This window comes from Mus musculus, chromosome 1 (genome assembly GCF_000001635.26).
Source record: "Mus musculus strain C57BL/6J chromosome 1, GRCm38.p6 C57BL/6J".
Classification (NCBI taxonomy): Eukaryota; Metazoa; Chordata; class Mammalia; order Rodentia; family Muridae; genus Mus; species Mus musculus.
Window position 1 is genome coordinate 59,623,499 of NC_000067.6, and position 14,171 is coordinate 59,637,669.

At 43.1% G+C, this 14,171-nt stretch overlaps 1 protein-coding gene across 28 annotated transcripts in view; it reads left to right on the plus strand.

Moving 5' to 3' along the window:
• Gm973 (predicted gene 973) overlaps positions 1 to 12,919 on the plus strand; it is a 120,154-nt gene extending 107,235 nt beyond the window's left edge. For 26 of the 28 annotated variants that reach the window (XM_017321327.2, XM_017321334.2, XM_017321324.2 and 23 more), the window contains 8 exons: positions 1,589 to 1,679; positions 3,959 to 4,109; positions 4,672 to 4,786; positions 6,497 to 6,828; positions 8,716 to 8,918; positions 9,649 to 9,821; positions 10,496 to 10,715; positions 12,587 to 12,919. In XM_017321327.2, the coding sequence (XP_017176816.1) occupies positions 1,589 to 1,679; positions 3,959 to 4,109; positions 4,672 to 4,786; positions 6,497 to 6,828; positions 8,716 to 8,918; positions 9,649 to 9,821; positions 10,496 to 10,715; positions 12,587 to 12,725 (1,424 nt within the window). In that variant the 3' untranslated portion in view covers positions 12,726 to 12,919. Of the gene's footprint in view, positions 1 to 1,588; positions 1,680 to 3,958; positions 4,110 to 4,671; positions 4,787 to 6,496; positions 6,829 to 8,715; positions 8,919 to 9,648; positions 9,822 to 10,495; positions 11,012 to 12,586 lie in introns of those variants that run through there. The other 2 variants (NM_001013771.2, XM_017321344.2) reach the window with 1 other exon arrangement.
• Positions 12,920 to 14,171: the final 1,252 nt, after the last annotated feature.

Below are 14,171 nucleotides of genomic sequence, written 5' to 3' on the forward strand. Positions count from 1 at the left end.
CACTTCTGGATGGTACAATTGCGCCCTCTGGTGGTCATCATGTGCTCTGTACCCAAGCTCAGAAAAATAGTACAAGGCAGAGCATGCCTTCAATGAGAATGTGTCATGCCCCATCCCCTCTCCTTCCCTACTCCCAGGCAGCCATGTTCAATAAAGAAATTCTCACAGAGGTCCCCTTGTCATGGAGATACCTTAGGTACTATAATCATCTCCTACTACCCAATAATATCCCATATAGAAAGCAAAAGAAACTCTCAGGTACATTTCTCAGTTACATTGGACACTTATAGACTCTCCCCACTCCAAAGGCTGGAGGTGATGTGTGTGAGAGTATTACCTCAGTGTGCGAGAATGGCCAACGGGAGCCCAGTTACAAAGGAACCCTGGGGGTCGGGGAGCACTATCAAACTGAACACTGTTTAAAGCAGTTTGCTTTTAGTGTTATAACCACACTGGGCTTTTAAGGAAACAATTTAAACATACTTAAATCTTCTAATCTAACATAATATTCTTTTGTCTATTTTCTCTTCCAATCCTTAGCCATCTAGTTTTTTTGTGATTGTTGTTTGATTTTTGAGATGGGTGTGAATGTTCACTCTGGCCGGCCTGGTATGCGAAGCAATCCTTCTCTAGGTTTTAATGAATTCTATCACTTTTCTACTTTTCTATAGTCTATATTTTTTTATTGTTATACCATAAATACTTTCTACACTTTCAGTATTTATCTTTCTTTTCTTTCCTATTTATTAATCTCCTGAGTAGTATCAAGGTTTGAATACAGCGAGAAAGACATTCTACCTGTGAGTTGTTCCTAGCCCTTACCTATAAATTTAAGTACCACACTCATGTATAAGTCACTTCCCAAGTCTGTTAAACTGTCTCTAATTTTTCATTGCCAACAAATAAAATAAGTACATTTTTATAAAAGTTAAGGGGCTGGTGAGATGGCTCAGTGGGTAAGAGCACCCGACTGCTCTTCCGAAGGTCAGGAGTTCAAATCCCAGCAACCACATGGTGGCTCACAACCACCCATAACAAGATCTGACTCCCTCTTCTGGAGTGTCTGAGGACAGCTACAGTGTAATAAATAAATAAATAAATAAATAAATAAATATTTAAAAGTTGACTTGTCGGGCCTGGTATGGTGGCACACACTTTTAATCCCAGCACTTGGGAGGCGGAGGCAGGCGAATTTCTGAGCTCGAGGCCAGCCTGGTCTACAGAGTGAGTTCCAGGACAACCAGGGCTACACAGAGAAACCCTGTCTCGGAAAAAACAAACAAACAAACAAACAAACAAAAAGGTTGCCTTGTCTTTTCGGATTGTTTCCATCTGCTACATAGCCAGGAGAGAGTCCTGTTTAAAGGCTAAAATAGTTTTCTGGTTCTAGACACATACTGTCTCTTTCCTAGAGGATACCTTAGTGAGTTTAATGTCACCTACCACAGGCCATCTTTGGTCCCCACGTGGGTTTGTTACTCTCATCTGCATTGTGTACAGCTTTAGCATAGACATTTCCCCTCGCCTGATTTCCTTCTGGTAAAACTGCCTGGGCCATTTGCTGATGGAGGATTCTCTGTTTTCACAGACCCAGAACTAAGGAACAAGACCCTTGCCTGCCTCAGTACTTCCCTGGCTGAGTACAACCAGCCCTCTGAGGCTGACACCTTAAAGAGCATGTAAGTGTGCAACGTACAGTGACTTGGACTCTCCTTTTCATCCATGTGCCTTCGGGCTTTTGTTTGTTTGGCTTTTGTTTTGTTTCACGAGATAACATGCTGGCAGTTGGGTTTAAAGGAAAGAGGCCCCTAGGTAGATTGCACATTGATGATTGAGCTGTTTCAAACCACATCCCCCAGCTTAGGTTAGAGTAGAAGGGTGGGGGGTAAATGTTAACCATCTAGAAGCAGCTTTTTTGTGTGTCCATGCACCTGAGGTTTACTGAGACTCTGGAAGGCTTTGGACAACCACTGTGGACAATTTCATTAACTCTGGATAGAATAAAGTTGGCCGGACACCACCTTGGCGTCTTCTCATCCCTGCCTACACAGGCACACCTTCCCTATGAGCTTACTGCGAACTTGCTGGCCTGCAGCCCAGGCAGCCTGGCACGGTCCTTTGTCCTCAGTCTCCTTTGGTTGTGGCCTTTGCTGTAGACTTCTTTGCCGCCAGCTGGAACTAGATCCTATTGTGGATTCCATGAGCCAGGGTTGACTTGAAACCAACAATCTAAAGACTCTCTTAGATCAAAAGGTTTTGGACAGAAACAGAAGCAAAAGGAGAAGAGAGCCTTGATGATGGAGGTAGCCTATTAAAGGAGTTGTTTGTCTGTTTGTTTGTTTTAATTTTCTATCCCTTTTCCCTCAACATATTTTAAACAGGTTATTACAGCTCCCCTCCCCCTAGCCAAACCAATAAAATAATCAAACAATTCTTTTTTTTAATCAAGAGGACAATAAAACAGATATAGCACTACACAAATTTCATTACAGTTATTGTGATTAAAATTCAGATTTAACACAGATTCCTAAGTGAAAAAGAGAAAAACAGCAATGTAGTCAGGACTGTGGTGCTCATTGCAGCCTACTTGTTCCTTGGGGAAAGTAGAAGTTTTCCTAGCACCAAATTCTAACCCAGACTTCTGTGGGTTTTTATAGAGTGACACTGAATGATTTAAAGACTCATGTATTTACAGGAAATTCCATACCTCATTCAACAAATATTTTTTTTAAGTTTCCACAGTAAAACCCCTGGGATAGCACACTGCAATAAATACATTGGAAGAAAAAGAAAGACTAGACCCAGCACCCAGCAGGCACAGTATCACTGCCGCTGTCCTTGCAACCCACAGGCATTGGTCAGTGGTAGCAATGACAACTGGGACACACAAGAGAAGGCACACATGACCTTGTAGTGGCTGAATCCAATTAAGAATGAAACTCAGGGATGCCAAAGGAATGATTGGGACAACTGCATATTTCCAAGATCATCTTTCTGAAAGGCCACTTTTTTTTTCCAGCCAAGCCTTTGATAGAGGACATTTCAGTTGTGTGGTTCTGTTGTTAATTAAAGGCATAGAATGATCTGATTGCGCCATGTTCCCCTATTCATTGATTTCCAGGGTTGATTCAGTTGATCTGGCTGGCTAGGTGGGTGTCCCCTTCCTCCTTCACTGTTCCATGTCTATCCCTCACAGAGCTGCCAGCCCCACTACTGAGAACAACTTTTTTTGTTTGTTTGTTTGTTGTTTTTTTGTTTTGTTTTGTTTTTGTTTTTTCGAGACAGGGGTTCTCTGTTTAGCCCTGGCTGTCCTGGAGCTCACTTTGTAGACCAGGCTGGCCTCGAACTCAGAAATCCGCCTGCCTCTGCCTCCCGAGTGCTGGGATTAAAGGCGTGCGCCACTATGCCCGGCTCCGAGGACAACTTTTACCCAATAGAGGAGAGCCTGTTTTTCTTTGGTCAAAGGCATCCAGGAGTTTCACTTGAATTTCCCTACTAAAACCTCCAAACAAGCTCTCAAAGGTGTAAACATGCAATGAAAAGAAGCAAATTATTTTGCCAACTGTCTATGTTTTAGGGCTTACTTTAAGGAACCCACCAATGAGAAGACCACCATCTCCCTTATGCAGGAACAGGTTGCCTGCGTATGACAAATATCTCAACAGTCTGCTCTGTGGGCCTTTCTTTCTTTTTTTTTTTTAAGATTTATTTATTATTATATCCAAGTACACTGTAGCTGTCTTCAGATGCACCAGAAGAGGGCATCAGATCTCATTACGGATGGTTGTGAGCCACCATGTGGTTGCTGGGAATTAACTCAGGACCTTTGGAAGAGCAGTCGGTGCTCTTAATCACTGAGCCATCTCTCCAGCCCTCTGTGGGCGTTTCTTCACATGCTCTCTTCGCTCCCACTTGGCTTCCTCCATTCAACTTGTCTGCTGGCTTGTTCTTTCCAAAGGGACGGAGATTACAATGTGCACCACCTGCACAGAGGACCTCTAAAACGTGAGCCTGCATTCCCAAAGAAGTTGGCTTCTGAGACTCCAAGAAAAAAGAAGAAAAGGAGATCAAAACTGCTCAACCAAAAGACTGGAGTTGGCATCAATCATGTGAGTGTGAGAATGAAGAATCTGGCCCAGAAACCCTGCCTGGACCCCTCCAAGGCTCCATGTAGACGTCTTCAGTTTGCTTGATAGATAAGAGCACCTGCCTAGAGGGGCAGTGAGGGCTGAGGTCCAGCCATGGTCTGCTCACAGGCCCTGCACCTTGCACTAGGCTTCATCTTCCTGAAGGACAAGGGCCCCATTGCCAAACAAAAATGCAAGTGGGTAACCGTGGCCCCAGTCTGCCATCTTTTTTAGGGGGGACCTCCATGTTGTTCCCACCCCAAAGGAAAGGTGAAGGCTGGCATGGCTCTTGCTGCCTGCCTGGTCTCTTCTCAATGTTAGCACATATGCAGCATTGAAGGAAGCCGGCTATGATTTCAGTCCATTGGTCAACAGTGGCAGCACTGTCTCACAAATGTGAAAACAGCTTCCTTTGCTTCAAGCTCTGCAGACCATGACTTAACATCCAAAATGAAGGCAGGCCACAAAGGGTTTTCCTTACTCTTTTCTCCTCTGAAATCATTCCTTTATGTATCACAGTCTTCTTCTAAATTTCTTCCTTTAGGGAAAGGATTTGGTTGACAAAGCTAAGAGGAAGAAAAGAACCAAGACACACCAGGCCAAAGCTCTCAAGAAAGAGAGGGAAGAAAGGGGCCTGGGGCAAGCAGAGGCTGCTGGAGGTAAAAAAGTATGCCTGTGAGGAACGGCCTGTGAGGGCCAAAAATGTGTGTGTAGCATTAACAACTTGCATACTTAGACTTGGATCTCATCCCCAGGGTTTTATATTACACACATTTGATATATGTGCAAGTATCCTGACAGGCAAGGAGGTAATATGGAGGATCAGCTTGGCTCCTACCGGCTATGCTCGCTCTGCAGCTGAATTTCCTAACAGTGTGTCAGTGCACATGGACAGAGGAAACCAGGGCTGAGCAGAGACCTGGGACGATCATGAAAGGGGACGATGATAACAGCACTGAGTGATACCATGCTGTTTGGGTACCTAAGACTGAGAGAGGATAAGCAAGTGACATCAGAGTAAAGGTGGATGGACCCAGGGACCCATGAGTCCCAGTGCACAGTATTACTGCTGCCATTGTGAGCTAATAACTACAAGCCGAAGTCTGTAATTTGAAAAGCTGAAATGGAAAACTTCCCCAAGTCTAAAACTCTCTGAACGTCAATGAGATGCCACAGGTAGATTCTATACCTGACCTCACTAGAAATACAGTACAGGACTCGAGATCACTCTAAGTCAGCTCTTGCCGTGTATTTGACCTACAGTTTTATTTTGAATCTGAATAAAACCTCTTGATGCTTTAAGAAAAACATAAAATTACCTTTAGGCTGAGGGTCAAAAATGTATATGAAGTATTAACAAATTGCATTAACAAATTAGACTTGAATCCCATCCCCATGATTTTATATTATACACATTTTATATGTGTGTAAATATTCTAAAATCAGATGTTATCACCAATCTGAAATGCTTCTTGTCCCAAACGTCTCAGAAAGAGGGTGCTCAGGCAGTGTGAACATCCAGCAAGGAGATCTGCAAGCTTCCCCCACCTCCCAGTCCTTTTGCACCTTACAAAGACCTCAGATGCTTCTGAAAGTCCTGTTAGCCTAAAACTCGCACCTACCCTTTGTTGCTCCCAAGGATTAAAGACCGTTTAAACAACACTAGATACACCCCTGGAGGCTGATCTGGTTTTAAAGTCTTGCTGAATGTACATTTGTCTAGCCGTTAGCAGTGGCAGGAATTGGAGAAACAAATGCCCTTGACCCTCAGAGAATTGAACTTCCCCTAGTTAGAGCTGTGACCTCGGGGCAGGACTTTCAGTGTGCTGAAATCTTCCCCTGGAGTCCTGCCCCTTTGTAGATCGGGTGAGATGGGACCTTTCTTCGCTTCTGGAGCTGGGATTGAACTAAGGCCCTACTAACTAAATACAAGCTCTGCCACTTAGCTGTATCCCCAGCCAGAAATGTAACCTTTGCAGAAGTAAGTGATACTACTCAGTGGTTGAACCCTTATTGATCTAAATATATTGCTGGGATATTTTTCTCAAATCATTATTACAAGCAGATTCTATTCACCCAGAATCGGGGTATGAATTCAGGAATATGCACACCATTTACCCTACTGTATGCTTAATTTTAAAAGTTATTAAAGAGCTGGGTATGGTGGTACACTCCTCTGATGCCAGCACTTGAGAGACAGAGGTATGAGGATTTCTGTGAGTTTGAGGCCAGTCTGGTCTATATAATGAGTTCCAGGACACCCTGAGCTACATAAAGAGACCCTGTCTCAGAAAAAAGTTACTAAGCAGAATTAGTAGAGGTCACGCTTCTTCTATTAGCCATACCTCTGTCCCAATTGTTTCCTCCAGGAAAGCCAAAGCATTCAAAAATTAAAAAGAAATCAGAGCTAACTCCAAAAAAAGAGAAACTGGGAAGAAAAATGAAAAGGACACATAAAGAGAGGAATATGGAGATGGCGGCAGGGCTGAGCAAGTCAGACATCACCAACTCCAAGGAAGCAGGTGGCACCTCACATCAAGGGCTCCTCCGCTCCCACTCTGCAGCTGGACAACTTTCTCTTGAACTCGATGCTCTGGAGAGTCAGGTTGCTATAGATGGAAGATTATCATCCATCCAGGCCACAGATGTTGCTAGTGACATGGAATGTGAAGAGGAGAGAAGCCATGAAGACCCTTCCAAGGTATGGACAGGTGTTCTCACCAGAGGAAGTTCTGTCCTCACTTAGCAGAACTGCAGATATAAGGAAAATGTCCCTAAGTAGGCTGTTGTTTCTAAAGGTGATCTTACATGTTCTACTTTGATGCCTTCTGACCCTACTTAGAAGCCAGACCAGATCAAGAACACAAGGAGAGAGGCTTCAACTCTCTGAAGTGGGTGAGGCATTCTGTGATGCCCCAAGTTGCCAGGGAATATATCCAACTCTATAAAGAATAGGAGGCAGGGCTGGTGAGATGGCTCAGTGGGTAAGAGCACCCGACTGCTCTTCTGAAGGTCCGGAGTTCAAATCCCAGCAACCACGCGGTGGCTCACAACCATCCGTAAGGAGATCTGACGCCCTCTTCTGGAGTGTCTGAAGACAGCTACAGTGTAACTGAACCAGACAGTTCACAGACATAAATCTGTTCTCACAGGGTGCTTACTATGAATTGCTTTGTTCCAGTGGCCTTGATTCTAAGGTGCAACTTTGAATAGAAAAATTGAATGAGGAAGGGCTGGAGAGATGGTTCAGCGGTTAAGAGCACCGACTGCTCTTCCAGAGGTCCTGACTTCAATTCCCAGCAACCACATGGTGGCTCACAGTCATATGTAATGGCATCTGATGCCCTCTTCTGGTGTGTCTGAAGATAGCAATACTCCACTCATTCATAAAATAAATAAATCTTTAAAAAAATTTTTCAACGAGGAAACTTGGGATTCTCTGTATTAAGTCAAAAAGAATGGCATCCAGATGCATCATCTCTCAGCCCATGTTTCTTCTGCTTTTGGAATCTTCACTAGGACACACAACTGTATTTTAAAGCCGTTGTACTCCAAAATATCACAAACAGCACAGCACACAGGCCAAGCCTCTATAAATACATTTGCACACAGTGAACACCACTGCACCTCATTTAATCTTTACATCCACTTTTTTTTATTTTTTAAAAATATGTATTTATTTATTTAATGTATGTGAGTACACTGTTGCTGACTTTAGGCACACCAGAAGAGGGCATAGGATCCCATTACATATGACTGTGAGCCACCATGTGGTTGCTGAGAATTGAACTCAGGACCTCTGGAAGATCAGTCAGTGCCCTTAACCACTGAGTCATCTCTCCAGCCCTACATTCACATTTATGAACCAAGTGTGATGAGTCTCAGTTTGCAGACCTAGAGACCAAAGCCACAAGTTAAGTGCCAATTGCTAGATGCTACACAACCATTCATTGTTAAGACTTGACTTCAGATGTGTTGATTCCAAGTTCAAAATTCTTGTCACTATTTCAAATTATTGCTTATTTATTTAAATCTATTGTTTTAAAGACTTTTTTACTTCATTTATGTGGGTATACTGTCCTTGTCTTCAGACACACCAGAAGGTGGCATTGGGTCACATAACAGATGGTTGTGAGCCACCATGTGGTTGCTGGGAATTGAACTCAAGACCTCTGGAAGAGCAGTCAGTGCTCTTAATTGCTACGCTATCTCTCCAGCCCAATTGCTTATTTATTTAATAGCACAGTTTTTTCCAAAAGTTTCAGGGATCTCTTCTCCTTAGTATCCTTAGACCTTCTCAGCTGCCTAGACTACAAAAGATAATTCTGCTCTGCATAATGGATGATGATTTTGATCTGTGAGCAGAATTTTCTAGATCATCAAAATGTGTTAGCCCATGAGGAAAACTGCATCAGAAAAGCTGTGCTCTTAATTGTAGGTCAGTCCAATCCCATAGCCAGGTAGGCAGAAGCAGTTTATGCCACTGTGGTGGTAGTGTGGAATCAGCTTTTCTCTGACTAGAAAAAAAACCCTATCTGGCTGCAGCTGGGTCTGTGTCCCTTACACTGATAACACTCTGGTCTCTTAGGCCCTCCAGGATAAGAAGCAGCAGGAGAAGGCTTCTCGGGACAGAATTCGAATAGAGAAGGCAGAGATGAGATGGCTGAAGGTGGAGCAGAGGAGAAGGGAGCAGGAGGAGCTGACTTGGCTCCATAAGGAGCAGCTGGAGAAAGCAGAGAAGATGAAGGAGGAGCTGGAGCTGGAGCAGCAAAGACGCACTGAGGAGAACCGGTGGGCCATCAGCCAGACACAAGGCAGGGCAAACCTTCCCCAGGGCACAGCTCAGGGCTAGGCTCATGACCTGACACCAAATCACAGGAACAGCCTGGACCAGAGATAAGAATAAGATACTGTCTTGCTCATGTGGGTTACTCAAGATAGATGCTTAAAGGGAACTCGAGAAAGGTTTTAAGATTTGGCCCAGTCTATCAAGCTCCTCTTTTGTACTGGTCCTTTCACCTGTCTTTATGCTAACTTTATATCTACAACCCCAAGAGGCAAGAATTTCACAATCCACACTTTAGGAAATGTTTTTTTAAAGAATAGAAAAGAAAGGAGGCTGGTGAAATGGCACCGACTGCTCTTCCGAAGGTCCAGAGTTCAAATCCCAGCAACCACATGGTGGCTCACAACCATCTATAATGAGATCTGATGCCCTCTTTTGGGGTGTCTGAAGACAGCTACAGTGTACTTACATATAATAAATAAATAAATCTTAAAAAAAAAAAAAGAAGATAGAAAAGAAAGTGCAAAGAATTTAAGGCTCTTAAAACCTGGGCAACAGTGCTGAGGGAAAACTTCTAGGTTTCTTCTAGTCTCTTAACATCTCTGCCCTTCAATCCAGACTGTAGAAAACCTGTACTCTGAAGGGGCGCTTCCTGAGGACTGAAGACTATAAAGTCAATTGTCAGTTGGTTAGGCTATTTTTCTGCCATTCCTCTGACACCTTCTGTGTTCTCAGCCTGAGAAAGCAGAGACTGGAGGAAGAACGGCAGCAACAGGAGGAAGCAGAGAAAAAACGAAGGCTCCAGTTGCAGGCAGCCCGGGAGAGAGCAAGGCAGCAGCAGGAGGAGCTCCGCAGGAAACTGCAAGAAATACAGAGAAAAAAGCAGCAGGAAGCGGCAGAGAGGGCTGGTGAGAGAAATGCTGAGCTTTTTGTATGTCTCTTCCCTTGGACCAAAAATTATTTTAAACCCACTTCAAGCAATTTTATTCCTACCCTAGGCCTTAGTGCACAAAGAACTCCATGTAAAAGCTAAGTTTTGTTCCAGAATGATAATTGTCTGGCTACAGCGGGTTGAAATGAAAGGATAGAATATGAACAGGAGAGTCACATGGAAACAATTACAGGAGAGGACTCCTGCTTCAATAATTGCCCTTGTTAGTTCAAACTTCTCTACCTGCTCCCTTCCTCTTGCAGGTAGAGACAATCACAAATACCTGGAGAGCCTCAGACACACCTTCAGATGTGTATCAGATAATCTTCCAACATACTTTTCAGGATGAGGGTAGAAGGTTCAGCAGATGCTGCTGCTGCGATCAACTCCTGGTGTTTCCTCTAGAGTCTAGTTAAGTAAGCACTCTGTAGATGCTGATCTAACACTCCTCCCTACACAACAGCACATTATCCTGTGAACTCAACAGACTTTGGAAAAATCTTCCCTAAGGTTTTTCAATGTGCATTGGTGCTTTGACAGGAGACTTGGATTAGTAAACCCACAGAGGGTCTAGCAGGTTAAAAGGGTAGACCAGAAATATCAGCTGCTCTAGTGATGGCCCAGCTGAGCCCACCTCTTTCTGTTCTGCAGAGGCAGAGAAGCAAAGGCAGAAGGAACTGGAGATGCAGTTAGCAGAAGAACAGAAACGCCTGATGGAAATGGCTGAAGAAGAACGGTTGGAGTACCAACAGCAGAAACTAGCAGCAGAAGAGAAAGCTAGGCAGGAGGCTGAGGAAAGGAGGAAACAGGAAGAGGAAGCAGCAAAGCTAGCCCTGGAAGAAGCCACAAAACTAGCCCAGGAGCAAATCAGGTACTTGGACAGGGGGACAACTGCTGTCAGGGCTTGTTCTGAGGCTTGAAGGCTCAGTGCCAATGCTGACCACTGCCTTTAAGCAAGCAGTTCTCTCAATCCCTACACCATGGCTAGAAAGACTAAAACACACAGAGCCATTCTCCAGCTACAAACAGCGCAGGATTCTGTCTTGGTTTATGGAGTTTGTATTGAAGCTTGATGGAAATTTAGAGATCATTTATCTTGATCTTCTGGTTTACAGATAAAAATGAACCCCAGATCAAAACAAACAATAAAAACAAATACCAAGTCTAGTGTGCAGCAGAGTGGTAGAATTTGCATTCTGTGCTGGGTTTAACTCCCCAGTGAAAGAGAAGCAAGATCTCGATAAGGACCAATAAATGACTTATGGCCAATACCAAGACCCATTATGCAAATTGTAGACTCTAGGAATTCAGAATTAGGTATTTACACTCCAGGGTTTAGGATGAAGAGGTACTGAAAAAGAAACTGTTCTGCTTTTTAACCTAGCAACAAAATGCTATGCAGAAACACTTTAAATTGCAACAGGAAGCTTATTTTAGATTGGTAGCCCAGAGCAAGGCCTCTCATAAAGAATGTCATGAAGGGTGAGATTTTAATAACACAGAGTTGACCATACAAGAATGTAGATGAGTATTTCAGGAAACAACAGTTAAGTGAACAGTGTAAGAACAGCAGTGAGACTCAACAAGTGAACAAGTGGTCCTTGGGAGGAAGGCAGAGCCCAGAACTAATGAGTGTCACATTAGGAGAAGTTATACAGTTAACTTAGCTGGGCCAAAGTATCCTGTGATCCTTTACAGTCATACAACACTGAGAAGGTGAGCTGGGCGTGGTGGTGCAGGCCCAGAATCCCAGCACTGGCGAGGCAGAGCAGAAAGGCTCTTTACTTGGAAGACTACTAGGGCAGCTGCAGTAAAATTCTGTCTCAAAACTGACAGAAGAGGTACAACCTCTTGAAAGATAGAAGGACAGCCTGGAAAATCATGTTTCCAACATGAAATTTAAACATTTCTCCCCTTGAGTTATAATTTTTCCACTAATTAAACTGAATCAATAGTACTCTTTAAGAGGTCCAGAAAGAGAAGGCACCAAAACTCTCAAGACTTTTCATTAACCTTGAGTTGTTCCTTCCCTGGATTTTCTGCAGCTGTTAGGGGAATTACAAAATAGATCATTGGAAAGATCCCAATTCAGCTTCAACAGTGCAGACATCATGTGTTGTAACAAAAAGCAAGCTACTAGAACCCCAACTTTACAAGAAAAACTGACAGTCATCATGGAGGTACTTAAGTGATTATATAAAACTAGTCCAGGTAGCAGAGGGAAGGAAACCAAGTAACTAAAGAAGCAGTGGGTGGTCTCACTCCACCAAGGACTAGAATCCAGTGCCAGCTGACTTGACTTCATCTGCATCTGTGACATCTGTCCCAGTACTTTAACTGCTGTTTCCTCAAGTCTAAAGCAAAGGCATCTACTTTAATCCCAGCACTTAGGAAGCAGAGGCAGAAGACAGATGGGTCTCCATGAATTCCCAGACCAACTGGTCCAAATAGCAAGTTCCAAGACAGCCAGGGGTTACCTTGAGATATACTATCACAAACAAATAAAAACCCTAAATAAAGCAAGCAAGGGAGTCTCTTGCAGAGACACAAGTTTAAGAACTAAAAATTATGTCTTCCTTTTTAATAGTAGGAATCTCATGATGCCCCCAAAAGATCTTCCACTAAAACCCACAACCAACAGCCCAAATCCAGTAACCACCCAACCCAAATCTAAAACTCTACCAACTTACAAGACTAGATGCTTAATCATTTTTTGAATTGGGGGTGGGGTTGTCTCTTTAGGCAAAAAGCTGCTTTGGACAAACACCTTCATTTTCATCAAGAACTCTCTAAAGAAGCCAGTGGCCTACAGTGGACACAGAACATTTCCAGACCATGGGTCTACTCATATTTCCAGTCCCTACAAATCCCCAAGCCGTAGGGCTAGAAGAAAAAAAAAAGTAAGTTGAGAAGTGGTGACAGAAAAAAAGCTATATTTCTATAATAAAGCTCCAGCCTGAGCTCTGTTCCATTTCATCTCAACCGTACCTAGGACCTTCCTTACCCTGGAACCTCTCTATTCCCAGCATTCTTGCACTCCACAGACTGATCCAATAAACTTTTCACTTGCCTAAACCATTTTGTTTTCTTTAGGACTACATCAGTTCAAAAGCCTTGGTGTCTGAGCTACCATTACATAGTTCCAGTTGGAAATACTAAGTCTTAGGAAAGTCTGTGTATCTCAGGGTGTTGAGGGTAGATAAAAACTGTTACAGCAGTGACTCTGGATAAGCTAAGAGGGGCTAATCATGTCCTTCTATGAGGTAAAGCCACAATTTCAGCCTGAAATCTAACACAAACTTCAAAGGCATGTTCAGAATCACTTGATACAAGTTCAACTGACCAAAATGGGCTGTGTTTGTGAAGAAATTCGCTCAATCCTCAAAGTGCAGTTCTAGAGCAGCATGTTTGAGTAAGGGAGCCACCTACTACTGTGTAGCTGTTAAAGCTAAAATATTGTTCCATCATACTAGCCACAGTTAAGTGCTCGATGGCCATATGTAGTTGCTGAGGACTACATCTGCAAAGAAATAGAATTAGTTCCTCATCTCAGAAATCCCTGCATTAATTTTGATCCTTGAGAACAAAGGAGATTTTATTCCCAACTGTGCCTTGAAGAACCTACTGATAAAACTAATCATCCTATCAGAAGTGTCAAGTCATTTCACAACTCTTTAAATGTCTAATAATCACCTCTTTTAACAAAGCATCACAGATTGTTAGAAATACAATATAAAAGGACATTATACTAAGCAGTATTTGGGTTTTTGTTTTGTTGGTTGAGACAGGGTTTCTCTGTATAGCCCTGGCTACCCTGGAACTCTCTTTAAGACCAGGCTGGCCTTAAACTCAGAGATCTGCCTGCCTTTGACACCCAAAGGTCTTCTCATTACTTCGAGACACACACACACACACACCCTCTAGAGTTAAGTAGTTGGCCACCCTGCCTGTATCAGTAAAGACAAATATAAATGCTGGTGCTTGTCTTACTTTATCCTCTTTACTCAGTTCTGGACCCCAAAGAATGGCAGAGCCCACACTCAAGTTAGGAATTTCCACCTCAAGTCTTTCTAGACATACATCAAGATCTTTCCAGGGTGATTTTAAATCCAGACAAGTTTACAATGAAAATTTAATTATGACACTGTCCACAGTGTTCACAAGTAATTTCCTCCAATTCCTGTACAAAGCAAATACCTTGAATTTGTGGGGACTATTGTTGGGGATTAATACTCACAAGGTATTTGCTTCATTCAGGAATTATATTTCTCCAGCCTAAAACTTAGCTAATTTTCCATTCTATACTGTAGGAATTGAGTAACTTCTT